This window comes from Rana temporaria, chromosome 13 (genome assembly GCF_905171775.1).
Source record: "Rana temporaria chromosome 13, aRanTem1.1, whole genome shotgun sequence".
Taxonomy (NCBI): Eukaryota; Metazoa; Chordata; class Amphibia; order Anura; family Ranidae; genus Rana; species Rana temporaria.
The window spans coordinates 72,614,299-72,628,362 of record NC_053501.1 but is presented as its reverse complement, the minus strand read 5'-3'; the positions used below and the strand labels follow the sequence as shown (position 1 = coordinate 72,628,362).

Genomic DNA, 14,064 nt, shown 5'->3' with positions numbered 1-14,064 from the left:
TTACACCCCTTCCTGCCCAAGCCAATTTTCAGCACTGTCGCTGTTTAAATGACAATTGCGCAGTCATGCCACACTGTACCCAAACAGAATTTTTATAATTTTGTTCTCACAAATAGAGCTTTCTTTTGGTGGCATTTGATCACCTCTGCGTTTTTTTTTTTTTTTAGAAAAAAAAAGAGATTTTTAATACAGCTTACCTGTAAAATCTTTTTCTTGGAGTACATCACGGGACACAGAGCGGCATTCATTACTATATGGGTTATATGGAGTACCTTCAGGTGTAGACACTGGCAATCTCAAACAGGAAATGCCCCTCCCTATATAACCCCCTCCCATAGGAGGAGTACCTCAGTTTTGTAGCAAGCAGTATGCCTCCCAAAATGGTCCTCAAAAAAGAGGGGTGGGAGCTCTGTGTCCCGTGATGTACTCCAAGAAAAAGATTTTACAGGTAAGCTGTATTAAAAATCTCTTTTTCTTTATCGTACATCACGGGACACAGAGCGGCATTCATTACTATATGGGATGTCCCAAAGCAATGCTTACAATGAGGGGAGGGAGAACATCTCCAAGACAAAAGGATTTAATTTAGAGATATACTCAAATCATAATAAATCCAACTTAGTTGAGAAAAATAATTTTAAATTTTAAATTTAACTCAAAAAAGAGGAGCCCCCGGAATCCGAGGGTCTCAAACTGCAGCCTGCAGCACTGCCTGCCCGAAGGCAGTATCAGTATTCCTTCTTACGTCCAACTTGTAGAATTTTGTAAACGTGTGGACAGAAGACCAGGTTGCCGCCTTGCAAACTTGAGCCATAGAGATCTGGTGGTGTGCTGCCCAGGAGGCGCCCATGGCTCTAGTAGAATGAGCCTTTAATGATACTGGAGGAGGCAACCCTTTCAAGCCGTAGGCCTGAGTGATTAATTGCTTAATCCACCTAGAAATGGTGGACTTTGCAGCTGCCTGCCCCTTCTTGGGCCCATCCGGTAGAATGAACAGCACATCTGTTTTCCGGATCTTCTTTGTAGCTTTAAGATAGGCCTTCATGGCCCTGACAATATCCAAGGTATGCAGCAACCCTTCCTTTCTGGAAGTAGGTTTAGGGAAGAAGGATGGTAATACCAAATCCTGGTTCAAATGAAAACTGGATATGACCTTCGGTAGGAAGGAAGGATGAGGGCGGAGAACGACCCTGTCCTTATGAAAAACAAGATATGGTTCCTTACAGGATAAGGCCGCTAGCTCCGAAACTCTTCTTGCGGAAACTATGGCAACCAAAAATACTAACTTCCTTGTCAGTAAAACCAAAGGAATTTCAGCCAACGGCTCAAACGGTTGTTTCTGTAAACTTGACAGAACAAGATTTAAATCCCACGGACAAAGCGGGGATTTAACTGGAGGTCTAATACGTAAGACCCCTTGAAGGAAGGTCTTAACCAGCGAGTGGGTGGCCAGCGGCCGCTGAAACCACACTGACAGAGCAGAAATCTGTCCTTTGATTGTGCTTAATGCCAATCCTTTATCCACTCCTAGCTGGAGAAAACTTAATACTCTATCGATGGTAAATTTGCGAGAAAGCCATCGCTTGGACTCACACCAGCCTACATAGGCCTTCCAGACCCTGTAATAAATCACCCTAGAGACCGGTTTCCTGGCTCTGATTAGGGTAGAGACTACTTTCTGAGACAGACCTCTACCCCTGAGAATCAGGGATTCAGCTTCCAGGCCGTCAAATTTAGATGCCGTAAGGCAGGGTGGAGGATCGGACCTTGCGATAGCAGGTCTGGCCGTAGAGGAAGAGTCCAAGGGTCTCCCACTACCATCTTTAGGATGAGTGAGTACCATGCCCTTCTGGGCCATGCTGGAGCTACCAGGATGACTGGTATGTGTTCCACCCGGATCCTGCGCAGCAGGCGGGGTAGTAACTGGAGCGGGGGAAACGCATAAAGAAGTTTGAACTGATGCCAAGGGCAAACCAACGCATCGGTTCCGCAGGCCATCGGATCCCTTGAGCGGGATATGAACCTGTCTAGTTTCTTGTTGAGTCTCGATGCCATGATATCCACGTCCGGCACTCCCCATCTTTGGCAGAGTGCTTGAAAGACTTGTGGATGCAGAGACCATTCCCCCGGCCATAGAGTCTGGCGGCTTAAGAAGTCCGCCTGAAAGTTGTCCACTCCTGGAATGAATATTGCCGATATGCAGGGCACATGCGCCTCTGCCCATAGGAGAATCAAGCTCACCTCTCTCTGAGCGGCTTGACTCCTGGTTCCCCCTTGGTGATTTATGTATGCCACGGCCGTGGCATTGTCTGATTGAATTCTCACCGGGAACCCCTGCAATTTTGACGTCCAAGCCCTGAGGGCTAGTCGAGCAGCTCTGAGCTCCAAGATGTTGATGGGCAACTGCTTCTCTGGCTTTGCCCAAGTACCTTGGCGAGTGCAACCATCCAAAATTGCTCCCCAGCCCGTCAGGCTGGCATCTGTGGTCACTATCTTCCAAGCCACTGGGCTGAAAGACTTCCCCTTCAGTAGATTCTGAGGGTCTAACCACCAACACAGACTTTGTCGGACTCTTGATAAGAGCGGCAACGGGATATCCAAGGCCTGTGGCCTTCTGCTCCATGCTGACAGGATGGCTGCCTGTAGGATGCGAGTGCTTAGAACCAGTAGGATTAATTCCTTGATGGCTTTTACCTTCCTCAGAGGTAGGAACACTCCTTGTTGTTCTGTGTCTAATCTCATGCCGAGATATTCCAACTGCCTTGTGGGCTGGAAAGCTGACTTTTCTCGATTTAGGACCCAGCCGAACCTCTCGAGGTATTGGACCGTGAGGGCCACTGCTCGCTCCAAGCCGGGAGACGAGTGGTCTATGACTAGGAGGTCGTCCAGGTATGCTAGGATCGTGACCCCTTGGATCCTTAGCTTGGCTAGGATCGGAGCTAGGACCTTCGTGAACACCCGGGGGGCCGTAGCCAACCCGAAGGGAAGCGCCACGAATTGGAAGTGACGCGAAGCCACCATGAAGCGTAGATATCTTTGATGTGGCTGATAAATTGGAACATGAAGGTAGGCATCCTTTATGTCTATGGACGCCATGAAGTCGTCCTTCTGGAGTGTGGCAGCTGCTGACCGCACGGTTTCAATCCGAAATGAGCGGATCTTTAGATATGCATTTACCATCTTTAGGTCCAAGATTGGCCTGACATCTCCATTGGATTTTGGGATGATGAATAGGTTGGAGTAGAAACCCAGCCCCTGTTCCAGGACTGGTACCTCTACTATTACTTCCTGGGAAAGTAGATGATCTAATGCCGATCTTAATGCGGCTCCCTTTTCCGGATCGTTTGGAATCCTCGACTTCTGGAAATGAGGAGGAGGAAACCTTAGGAAATCTAATTTGTAGCCTGTGGCCACGGAAGACCGTACCCACTCGTCGGGAATGCTGGCTTCCCAAATCTCTGAAAAGAGTCGCAGCCTTCCCCCCACCTTCGTGGGTGGGGGGCGCCCCTTCATAAGGTTGGCTTGGGGGCTGGTTTTGCTGGTTTGCGAAACCACTGCCTTTTGCCTCTAACAGCCTGTCCTTGTGATTTGCTGTTGAAGCCGAAGTTTGCTTTTGCAGGAGGCCGTCGATACTGCTTGGCATTAGAGGGCCCCTGCCCAGGGGAATACTGTCGTTTAAACGCAGGCCCCTGAACCTTCTTCTTAGTTGGCAAGAGAGTACTCTTGCCGTTTGAAATGGTCTGAATGTATTTATCTAGGTCTTCTCCGAAGAGTCGTCCTCCATGGAAGGGGAACCCTACCAGGAGCTTCTTGCATGGGGGCTCAGCCTCCCAGCTTTTTAACCATAAGAGTCTTCTCATATGGATAAGGGATAACGATAAACGTGACGCTTGCTGGATAAAATCCTTGATTGCGTCTACCGTAAAACATATGGCCTTAGGGACATCCGAAAATTCTTCTGCCTGCTGGGCAGGAATAAGTTTAAGCATCTGCTTAAATTGATCCGATAATGCTTGAGCGACCCCAATCGCAGCCACAGCTGGCTGTACTACTGCCCCTGCAGTAGTGAAGGAGTTCTTAAGTAGTGCTTCCAAGCGCTTATCAACTGGATCCTTGAACACCTGTATGTTTTCTACAGGGCATGTTAACGATTTGTTAACACATGAGATGGCTGCGTCCACTGCAGGAGTAGCCCATCTTTTGGAAAATTTTTCTTCCATAGGATATAGGACAGAGAACTTCTTAGGTGGTAAGAAGATCTTATCTGGCTTGTTCCAATCTTGGAACAAAACTCCCTCTAATAGAGGATGGATCGGAAACACAGCATTGCTTTGAGGCGCCCTCAGTGAGCCCAAAGCTGAAACCGTCGATACCTGGAGATCTGGTACTGGCAAGTTGAATGCCCTATGGACCAAGTCCGACAATCCTTGAATCCACCAGCTCTCCCTCAGGGAGACTGCCCCAGACTCCTCTGTATCCGGATCCTCGATCCCTGAACCTACTTGGTCCTTGTCCAAGAGGTCGTCCAATTCCCCTGAGGAAAGGACCTCCTCTTCTGAGGGTCCGCGCTCGGGCGACGGAGATCTATTCCGCTTACTGCCCCGCATAGCTGTGGCTATCATTTTACCCATGCTTTTCTGCATCTCTTTTAAAGAGGTGAGTAATACCTCCTCCGTGACCATCTTAGGGTTGGACTGACCCGCGTCAGCTCCAGCCCCAGATCCCGATGGCCCCAAGGCTCCCTGTGGGGAAAGCAGCGGCATAGCTTTGTCCGAGACCTCAGACTCTCTGGGGGAATCCCCACCTCTTGTACCCTTGTTTTTTGATGCCATGGTACAATACCGAGGTACACCTGCTACTTATTGGTACCTGGGACTTATAAATAGTTAAATGCCCAAACACCTGTTTGGGGGATAAAAAAATGCTTCCTCTCCCCTAGATGACACCTTTTTTTTCAAAAAAAAATCTTTTTTTTTTTTTTTTTTTTCAAATCTAGGAAAGAAAAAACATTCTGTCCCCCTGAGTAGTATTGCAAGAAAAACTATGAGATGGAAAAGAAACAGCCTATTCCTAGGCTTGAAAACAGTCTTTCTGAAGACTGCAATATTCTTTCTGGCCACTGTGTGTCCTCGGCGCCCCGTGCTTGCCGTTCTGGTCTTTCCTCCTCAGTTCCAAAGTATTGAATGAGCTATATGGAACAAACAAGGAAGGGCCGCCCCTTCCTTAAGCCACTGACCCGCCCTTCCCCCCCAGCAATCTCAAACAGGAAATGCCCCTCCCGACAGGGGGGGGGTGGGGTTGGGAGGAAGGGACCTCTCTGCTCCAGCAAACTGCAGCCTGCAGCCTGGAACCATGAGGAGGTCAGCGTTTTGCCTGCTTTGCAGGCCGTGAGGAGGAAGACTGAATGGAGCATCGCCTGGAGGCTTGCAGGTAAGCACAGCTCTCTGACACACACATATACTTTTATATCACACAGGCCCCACTCAATGCTTTTCCAACACTACAAGGGAGGTCACATCTTATGGGGAATAATACATATAGAGCCATCCTATCTTTATGATATGTGACTAGTTTGCCAGATGCAGTGCATAACTTTAGGCATGTCCCCTGTGACCCCCCAGAAAAAAACCTGCTAAGAACCAAGTTCCGCAAGTTTTCCCCTCACTTACCTGCTCCATGCCGCAGGACTTTGCCAAGCAAGAGGCCCAATCTTCCCCCATCTCGGTGGGGATGTCTAGACCTTCAGGCCCTGGGTTCCTTTGAAGGATCCACTGTCCTGGGCCCATATAGCACTCTGGCAACAGAAACATTAGGCACCCAAAGGTTTCTAAGTTCTGGGCCCAGGGTCCAGCTCTCTAAAAAGAAAAGCATTATGGGCTATACCCCAAGGGTTTGGGGTCCGGTTACTGACCACTTTAGCGCTGAGGCTTTTTTGGACAGAACCGGTTAGCTCACCTAATCCCAAGGATGTGGAGGCAAGCTAAACCATGACTAACACCTAAGACACTGGCGGAAAAACTGAGGTACTCCTCCTATGGGAGGGGGTTATATAGGGAGGGGCATTTCCTGTTTGAGATTGCCAGTGTCTACACCTGAAGGTACTCCATATAACCCATATAGTAATGAATGCCGCTCTGTGTCCCGTGATGTACGATAAAGAAATAAAGGACAGAAAATTTTGAAGGAAAAAAAAAAAAAAAGGTTTTTCCTTTTGATCCCGTTATACAATTTTGTAAACAAGTACGTTTTCTCCTTCACTGGTAAGGCGGCAACAATGAGGTGGCACGGACAGGCAGCTAGTGGTGCAACGGATCAAAGTTGATCCGCAATCCGAACAGGTCACCCCCTTCGGATCGGCACGCACTGTGATCCGCGGATTGCCGCGGCTCCGGAGCTAGGTCGAAGCCGTGGCCTTTCCTAATGTTATGGCCGCGGCTCCGAAGCTAGGCCGAAGCCGCGGCCTTTCCTAACGTTATGGCCACGGCTTCGGCCTAGCGCCGGAAGAGCCGCGGCTATCTTGGTACACCCGGCGACGCCCGCCTCCTCTGTTTACACCCACAGAGGAGGAGGAGCCTGCACTCAGACACACCGCTGGAAGTGTCTGTACTGCCTGAGGGGGGGTGTCTTGCCTGAGGGAGGGGGGGTGTCTTGCCTGAGGGAGGGGGGGTGGCTTGCCTGAGGGAGGGGGGGTGGCTTGCCTGAGAGAGGGGTGGGTGCGGTACTACCTGGGGGGGGGGGGGGGTGTCTGCACCGAGGGGGTTCTTTACTGAGGGGGGACTATAATTGGTGGGGGGGGTGACAATTTTTTTCTGCCCTGGGTGACACCAACCCTAGTGAAGCCACTGCAGTGGGGGAGATGTGGATATTACAGTGGGGGAGAGATGTGGATATTACAGTGGGGGAGAATTTTGTTTGCCGATCCGAAAATGATCTGATCCGTGACTCCTGATCCGAGGATCGATTCGAACCGTGAGTTTTTTGATCCGTTGCACCCCTACAGGCAGCACTGATGGGCACTCATGGGTGACACAGATGAGCACTGAAAAGCTGTACCGATGGGTACATATGAGTGGCACTGATAGGCGGCACTGCTGGGCTCTGATACGTATCACTGATAGGCATCACTGATGGCACTGGCAGGCATTGAGAATGAGCACCGATTGGCAGCTGCCTGGGCACTGATTGGCATTTTTCTGGTGGTCCAGAGTGGTGGCCTTCTCTGGTTGTCCATTGCGGCATCATGGTGGTCATCTGAGGGGGGCTGTGCTGATAATCAGCACAGACCCCCGTCAGGAGAGCAGCCGATCGACTCTCTACTTGCGTCAGTCAGACGCGAGTGAGGAAAAGCCAATCAACAGCTCTTCCTGTTTACATTGTGATTAGCCGTGATTGGACAATCCTGATCACGTGGTAAAGAGCCTCTTTACCGAGAATGGTGTAGCGGTGTGTCAGACTAACACGCCGCACCACCATTCACTGCAATGCGTGGCGGCTGTGATCCTGATGAACGTCATACGACGCCCAGTCAGGATAACTGAACCCCCGCCTGGCCGTCATTCTGCTATAGGCCGGGCGGGAAGTGGTTAAAGATTTTTTTCTGGCGGGTGGAGACCCAGGAGGGGAGCACGGAGATTCACCCGACAACCACACCAAACTGTATAGCTTGCACAAGCTCAGCACTCCATACGGAATGGACTTTATATGATTGCACTTTAATTTCACTGAGCACTTTATATCACATTGTTATGTAATGTTATGCTATTGAATATGTTGATGCAGGTATTTTGAATTGGATACCATATTAGTGTTTTGTTTATAGGAGCAGCGCTGAGAAAAATTGCATTGCTATATACAAACTAGCTCAAAACTTACACTTTCTCACAGATACAATAAATAAAAGCTCACAGATAAGGAAGAGGTTGTTTTAGGTGAAGGTAGAATGGACACTGTTGCATTATAAGCACAGCCAGGTTTTTCAGAAAACTAGAATTTACTTACCAAACTGCATCGCTTTAATACCCGGGATGTTTGCCCAGTCATTTTCGAATCCCTGCTCCAGTCTGGCAGTTTCTTTAAAGGAGAACAAACATTTTGTTTAGGACTATTAATGAGACTGGACAACAAATAAAAGTCTTTAAAATTATATGCAAGTACACTACAAAATGATAGTACAGAGAATAAAAGATTATAATTAGTGGTTCTAAAGATAGGTTTATCTTCATGCATTCTATGCATGAAGATCAAAGACCTGTATGCAGAAGCCCCCCTGAGGCCATCTCGTTTCAGCGATGTTGCACGGGAGTCTCGGCTGTCCAGGACTCTGCCTCATTGACAGCAGTGGGTGACATTGGCTCCCGCTGTTGTCAAAGTCAGTGAGCCAATGAGGAGAGAGGGGGAGCGGGGCCGAACCGTGGCTCAGTGTCTGTATGGGGGCACTCAGGAGGGAGGGGCCAGGAGTGCCTGTGAGTGACCCAAGAAGAGGAGGATCTGGGCTGCTCTGTGCAAAAACCACTGCACAGAGCAGGTAAGTAGAACATGTTTGTTATTCTTAAAAACAAGAACATTTTGACTTTAGTATCACTAAACATTTACAGTATATTAAACCAGTAGTGATAAACCTAATCTGTGACAGGAGTATCAGAGCACTGACAAGTGCAGCAGAACATAGGAAGCCATTTTAACTAGCAACTGCAAGAACACTCTGGTCAGCGCTCTCAGCTATTGGCTGTGTACTAGGCTTTAAGGCTTGGTTTACACCTATGCGTTTATTATTTGTGTATGCACAGCAGTCCGTTCACTTGAATGGGCTGCGGTACCTGCAGGAAACACAGGAAAAAGGTCCCTGCACCTTTAACTGGAGCCACATGGGAATAATAGGATTTTTTATAAACAGCTTACTTGTAAAAATCCTTTTTGAGTACATCACGGGACACAGAGCACCATAGTAATTACTATATGGGTTATAGGCCACCTTCAGGTGATTGACACTGGCACACCCAAGACAGGAAGTCCTCTCCCCTATATAACCCCTCCCGTACAGGGAGTACCTCAGTTTTTGAAGCAATAAGTATCCCAACAAAAGGGGCGGGACCTCTGTGTCCCGTGATGTACTCTAAGAAAAGGAATTTACAGGTAAGCAGTTATAAAAATCCTATTTTCTTTTTCGTACATCACGGGACACAGAGCACCATAGTAATTACCATGTGGGATGTGCCAAAGCAATGCCATTTGAGGGGAGGGAGACAACGTAAAGCAGGGCACCATCAGATGTGAGGACTTGTACCGCAGCCTGCAGCACACTGTGACCAAAAGGCGGTAGCCTCATGCCTTTTTACATCCACCTGATAGAATCTAGTGAATGAATGGAATGAAGACCAAGTTGCGGCCTTGCAGATCTGAGTCATGGAGGCTTGGTGATGCATCGCCCATGAAGCACTAACTGCTCTGGCAGAATGCACTCTGACTTGAAAAGGTGAAACTCTTCTTTTCAAACCATAAGCCTGAACAACTTGATGAATCCACTTTGAAATAGTCGATTTTTACGCTGCCTGCCCCTTCCTGGGGCCTTCTGGCAGTACAAACAAAACATCAGTTTTCAAAATCTGAGCAGTCGCCTTCAGATAGACTAACTGCTCTCACTACATCCAAAGGATGTAATGACTTCTCTTCCACAGAACGAGGTTCTGGAAAAAAAAAAAATCAAGGTAGACTTACCAGTAACTTGTTTTTCAGGAGTCTTTCAGGACAGCACCATGAAACACACCTCGTCAGGAAACACACCTTCACCAAAACTTCTTTAAAAAATAGGCTCCTTCCCACTTAGTAGTAGAGAAACCTCCGGCCCATGAGGGAACTCATGAGAGTATGGTTAGTCACAGAATAATAATCAAAACAATAAGTATAATACCATCCATGTAGATGGATAAAAAGGGTTTTTCTACCAATAGGGCGTACAGCTCACCAATTCTCCTCGCTGATGTTATTGAAACTAAAAATAAAGTCTTAAGGGTAAGATTATTCAGTGAAATTTCTTGTAGTGGTTCAAAAAGTTCCTTTGTGAGGGCCTGAAGGACCGAGAGATCCCAGTTGGAAGACTGCTTAGCAGTAGCTGGTCTGGATCAAGTAAGGGCCTTGAAAAATCTTGTAACTAAGGGCTCTGAAGAGATTGGTCTTCCAGAAAAACTCCCAATGCGGCTATCTGCACTTTAAGTGTACTGACTGGCAAGCCTTTTCTGCCCCATTTTGAAGGAATTCTAAAATGGAAACCAAATTTTCCACCGTTCTAATTGTCGATTGACACCAGGAGGCGTAGACTTTCCAATATTTAGCATACATTTTTCTGGTTACTGTTTTTCTACTGGAAAGTAAGGTACCCACCAAAGGCTGAGACAGACCCTTGCTTCTCAACTGCCTCTCAGGTATTACGCGTTGAGGCTTAGACTGGCCACTTCCGGATGGTGAATCCGACCTTGTAAAAAGCAAGTCTTGTCGGAGAGGCAGCTGCCAAGATGGGTTGACTGCCATCTGAAGAATGGCCCCTTTTGGCCAAAATTGAGTAACTAAAATGAATTCCACTTTCTCCCTCTGTATCTTCCTCAGTACCAATGGGATTAGTTGAAACGGAGGAAAGGTGTAACCCAGATGAAATTTCAAAGGTTGTTTTACCACGTCTGTCCCCTGGGAACTGTAGTTTCTGTGAATGGAGAAAAAAAACGGGAGTTGCGCATTTTCTTATGACGCAAATAGGTCTATTTGTGGCTGGCCCCAGGCCCTGCTGATCATTGAAGACTTCTGGATATAAGGCCCATTCTGCCTCTTGAATCAGTCTTCTGCTTAGAAATCTGCCACTACATTTAGAGTGCCCTTGAGGTGGACTGCCAAGGACAGCAAATGATTTTCAGCCCATCCTAGGATCTCCGAAGCCAGAAACTGAAGTGTTTTGCTTCTTAAACCCCTTTGCCTGTTCAGGTAGGCTATGGTAGTGGCATTGTCTGAGAGGACCTGGACATGGGAACCTTGAAGTATTGGAGAGAAGGCATGCAATGCTAAGATGACTGCCCTTAGTTCCCTCCAATTGGAGGACTTTTTTGCCTCTGACTGGGACCAAACACCTTGTGCGAAGTTTTGACCCAGGTGCGCCCCCCATCCCCACAAGCTGGCATCCGTCATTGCCACTTTTTCTATTGGGAAGGGCCATAACAGGCCCTTTCTCCACCACCAAAGCAATTGTTTGACTTTGATGGGGGTTTTCACCTTTTCCCTAAGAGATTCTGTCCTGTGATGCCATGCTTTCAGGAGGAAACTCCGAAGAGGTCTGAAATTAAACTTTGCCCATTGAACGGCTGGCATGGTAGAGGTCAGGGTTCCTAGGGCTGACATGACTTGTCCGACTGATATATTCCTGATTTGTCTGATTTGATACCCCAGAAATTGTGCTTCTTGGGCTGGATTGAAATTCGACTTTTGCATATTTTTAACGATCCAACCCAAAGCTTCTAGATGACTGCAGGCTTTTCCGAGGTCCTCTAACAATTTCTCCCTGGAAGGGGCAAACAAGAGCAGGTTGTCCAGGTATGGAATTACAGCGATCCCCTGCAGGCGAAGAGGTGCGAAAGCTTCTGTCATTACCTTTGCAATTATTTGCGGGGCAGAGGAAAGGCCAAAGGGGAGGGCCCTAAATTGTAGGTACAGAACCTCCTTCCCCATGTTTATCACCATTCTTAGAAATTTCTGTGAAGCGTTCTTTTGTCAATAGGTTTTTGACCGTGAAGAAGGAGTCCTTTCGAAACTTTTTGTAAAGGACTGATGTTCAGCAGTTTCAAGTTGAAGATTAATCGAAAACTTACGGATAAATTCTTTACTAGGAATATGTGGGGATAGAATCCCTGATAAAGCTCCCCTTGTGGTACCCGAGTCACAACCCCCTGATTTATCAGATCCTTTAACAGGTTCTTTATGGATAGGTCTTGTGTTGCCTCTTTTGTTAGATTTGTCAAAAGAGTACCTTCCTGGGGGGGGTACTGGTTTTCCGTTACGCTTGCCCAATAGGGGAGTAAGCTTTGAAGTCTTCCTCGCACTTGTAACCGGCTGTCATTGTGTCTTGTTGGTTGACCCCTCTGCCCTGACCAACTTTCCTTCTTCTCTTGAGGCTTATTTTGTTTCTGAGCCCTTTGAGGATGGAAAAATAGTTTGCCTGACTGTTTCTTTTTCTTGACAGGAAAAGATTTCTTATCTGCAGTTCTGTCAAAAACAATCTAAATTGGGGCCGAACAATAAATCCCCCAGGAACGGGACACCAAATAATTTATTTTTAGATGCCACGTCACCCGGCCATGTCTTTAACCACAGAGCCCTTCTGACTGAATTAGTAAGGGCTGCGGATTTGGCTGTCATCCCGATTCAGCTGATGCATCGGAGACATAGGCTACAGCTGCTGACAGGGTTGAGAAGGAGTCAAGGATTTCTTGTTTAGGAGAATCAGCTGTTATGTGAGCTTTAAGCTGGTTCACCCAATACTCCATATTTCTGGAGATGCAAGTGGTTGCCCATAATGGATTGCCAAGCCCTCTTCAATTGTTGATCCATCTTTTTATCCATGGGGTCCTTTAAAATTTCCATGTCCTTAAAGGCTAGATCGGTTGATCTTGACACCTGAGAAAAGGCTGCATCGAGTTTTGGAACCTTCCAGAGAGCTGCTGGGTCTTCATCAAAAAGGAAACCTTCTCTTATGAGCCGTTGAGAAAAAAGGTCTTCTTTAGGATCAGTCCATTCTTTGATTGTCTCGGAAATTACTGCATGGACTGGAAATGTACGTGTTTTGGGTTCTGCCTACATCAGGTAAAGAATTCTTTACGCTCTTCCTCAAGGCCCAAAGTAGCAGAAATTGCCTTTAAGAGGCCGTCTATTTGGTCCAAAGACAACTTATATTTGGAGGACATTCTCCAGTTCATCCTCATCTGATTCTTCCTTGGAACGTGAGGGAGAAATCCCTTCCTGGTTCAGAGGCCCCACTTCTGCTGGGACCAACAGTGAGTCTTGAGAGTAGTAGGCTGTCTTGAGGATGGATTTGTAAGTGAGGATCTAAAAAATTGAATGGTAGTGTGAAGCATGTAATTCTCCCTGCTTGTTTTAGATATATTGTGTGTGTTAGAGGTAAAAAGGGTTCATGTGTTACAGGCTGATTGATATGTTAATGACCCTTCCTCAGCCAGCTCCCTAGTTCAAATGGTAATTGATTTATTGTGTGTGGGAAGGAGACCGGCCTTACTGTTTACAATGATTAGATAAGTGGCTCATGTTAATTATTCTGATTGCTTCATTGTGGTCAGGCTGTTACACCTAGTAATTAACTCCACTGATGTCCTTATCTAAAGAAAATGTGTTTTCAGGTCGGCTCCGAATTGTCTGGCTATATTCTGTATGAGAACTCCAGAGTGGGTGAAAAGGGGGTGGAGCTCCCATTGTTCCTTGATTAAGGATTTAGCTTGTAAAACTGTATTTATAACCAGCAGCAAGCTGCCAATAAATCAGTCTTGGTTCCAGCCTTCAGTCTTGACTCATGTATGGATGATCCTGTGATGTTCTTGTATGGAGAGGAGGGAATGCTTGACGGGGATATCATACCGATACCATCACAATTGGTTGGCAGCAGAGGGATTTTCCCTTCTACTCTCCCTTACACCAGGATTCCAAGCAGACACTGGGAACAGTGAATGGAAGGCTTACACCCTGCTTAAAAGAAATACACTGAAAGAACTACTGGAAGTTCGTGGAAGGATTGCTAGCAACAAAACCAAGCGGGTCATCATAGCAGAATTAATGGAGCTAGACCAGGAGAACGGGATTGCAGCAACGCCAGCAGTACAAGAGATGGAGACACCAGTGATTCAGGAGGAGTCACCAACCAACAAGCTAATGAGAGAGAAGCTAGCGTGGTTCGGCCCGAACCCAACGCCGGATGTGGTGCTGAAAGTGATGGACCTGTTAGTAAACGCAGAACTACAGGAGGCTAAACAAATAAGAGACGCAGAGCTACAGAAGGATAAACAAATAAGAGACGCAGAA

At 47.2% G+C, this 14,064-nt stretch overlaps 1 protein-coding gene across 1 annotated transcript in view; it reads right to left on the bottom strand.

The window, feature by feature from the left end:
- The window catches only part of KNL1 (kinetochore scaffold 1), a 201,129-nt gene that overhangs the window by 68,599 nt on the left and 118,466 nt on the right, over positions 1–14,064 (bottom strand). The window contains exon 18 of the mRNA XM_040332074.1: positions 7,999–8,070. Coding sequence (XP_040188008.1) covers positions 7,999–8,070 — 72 coding nt within the window. The remainder of the gene's footprint in view (positions 1–7,998; positions 8,071–14,064) is intronic.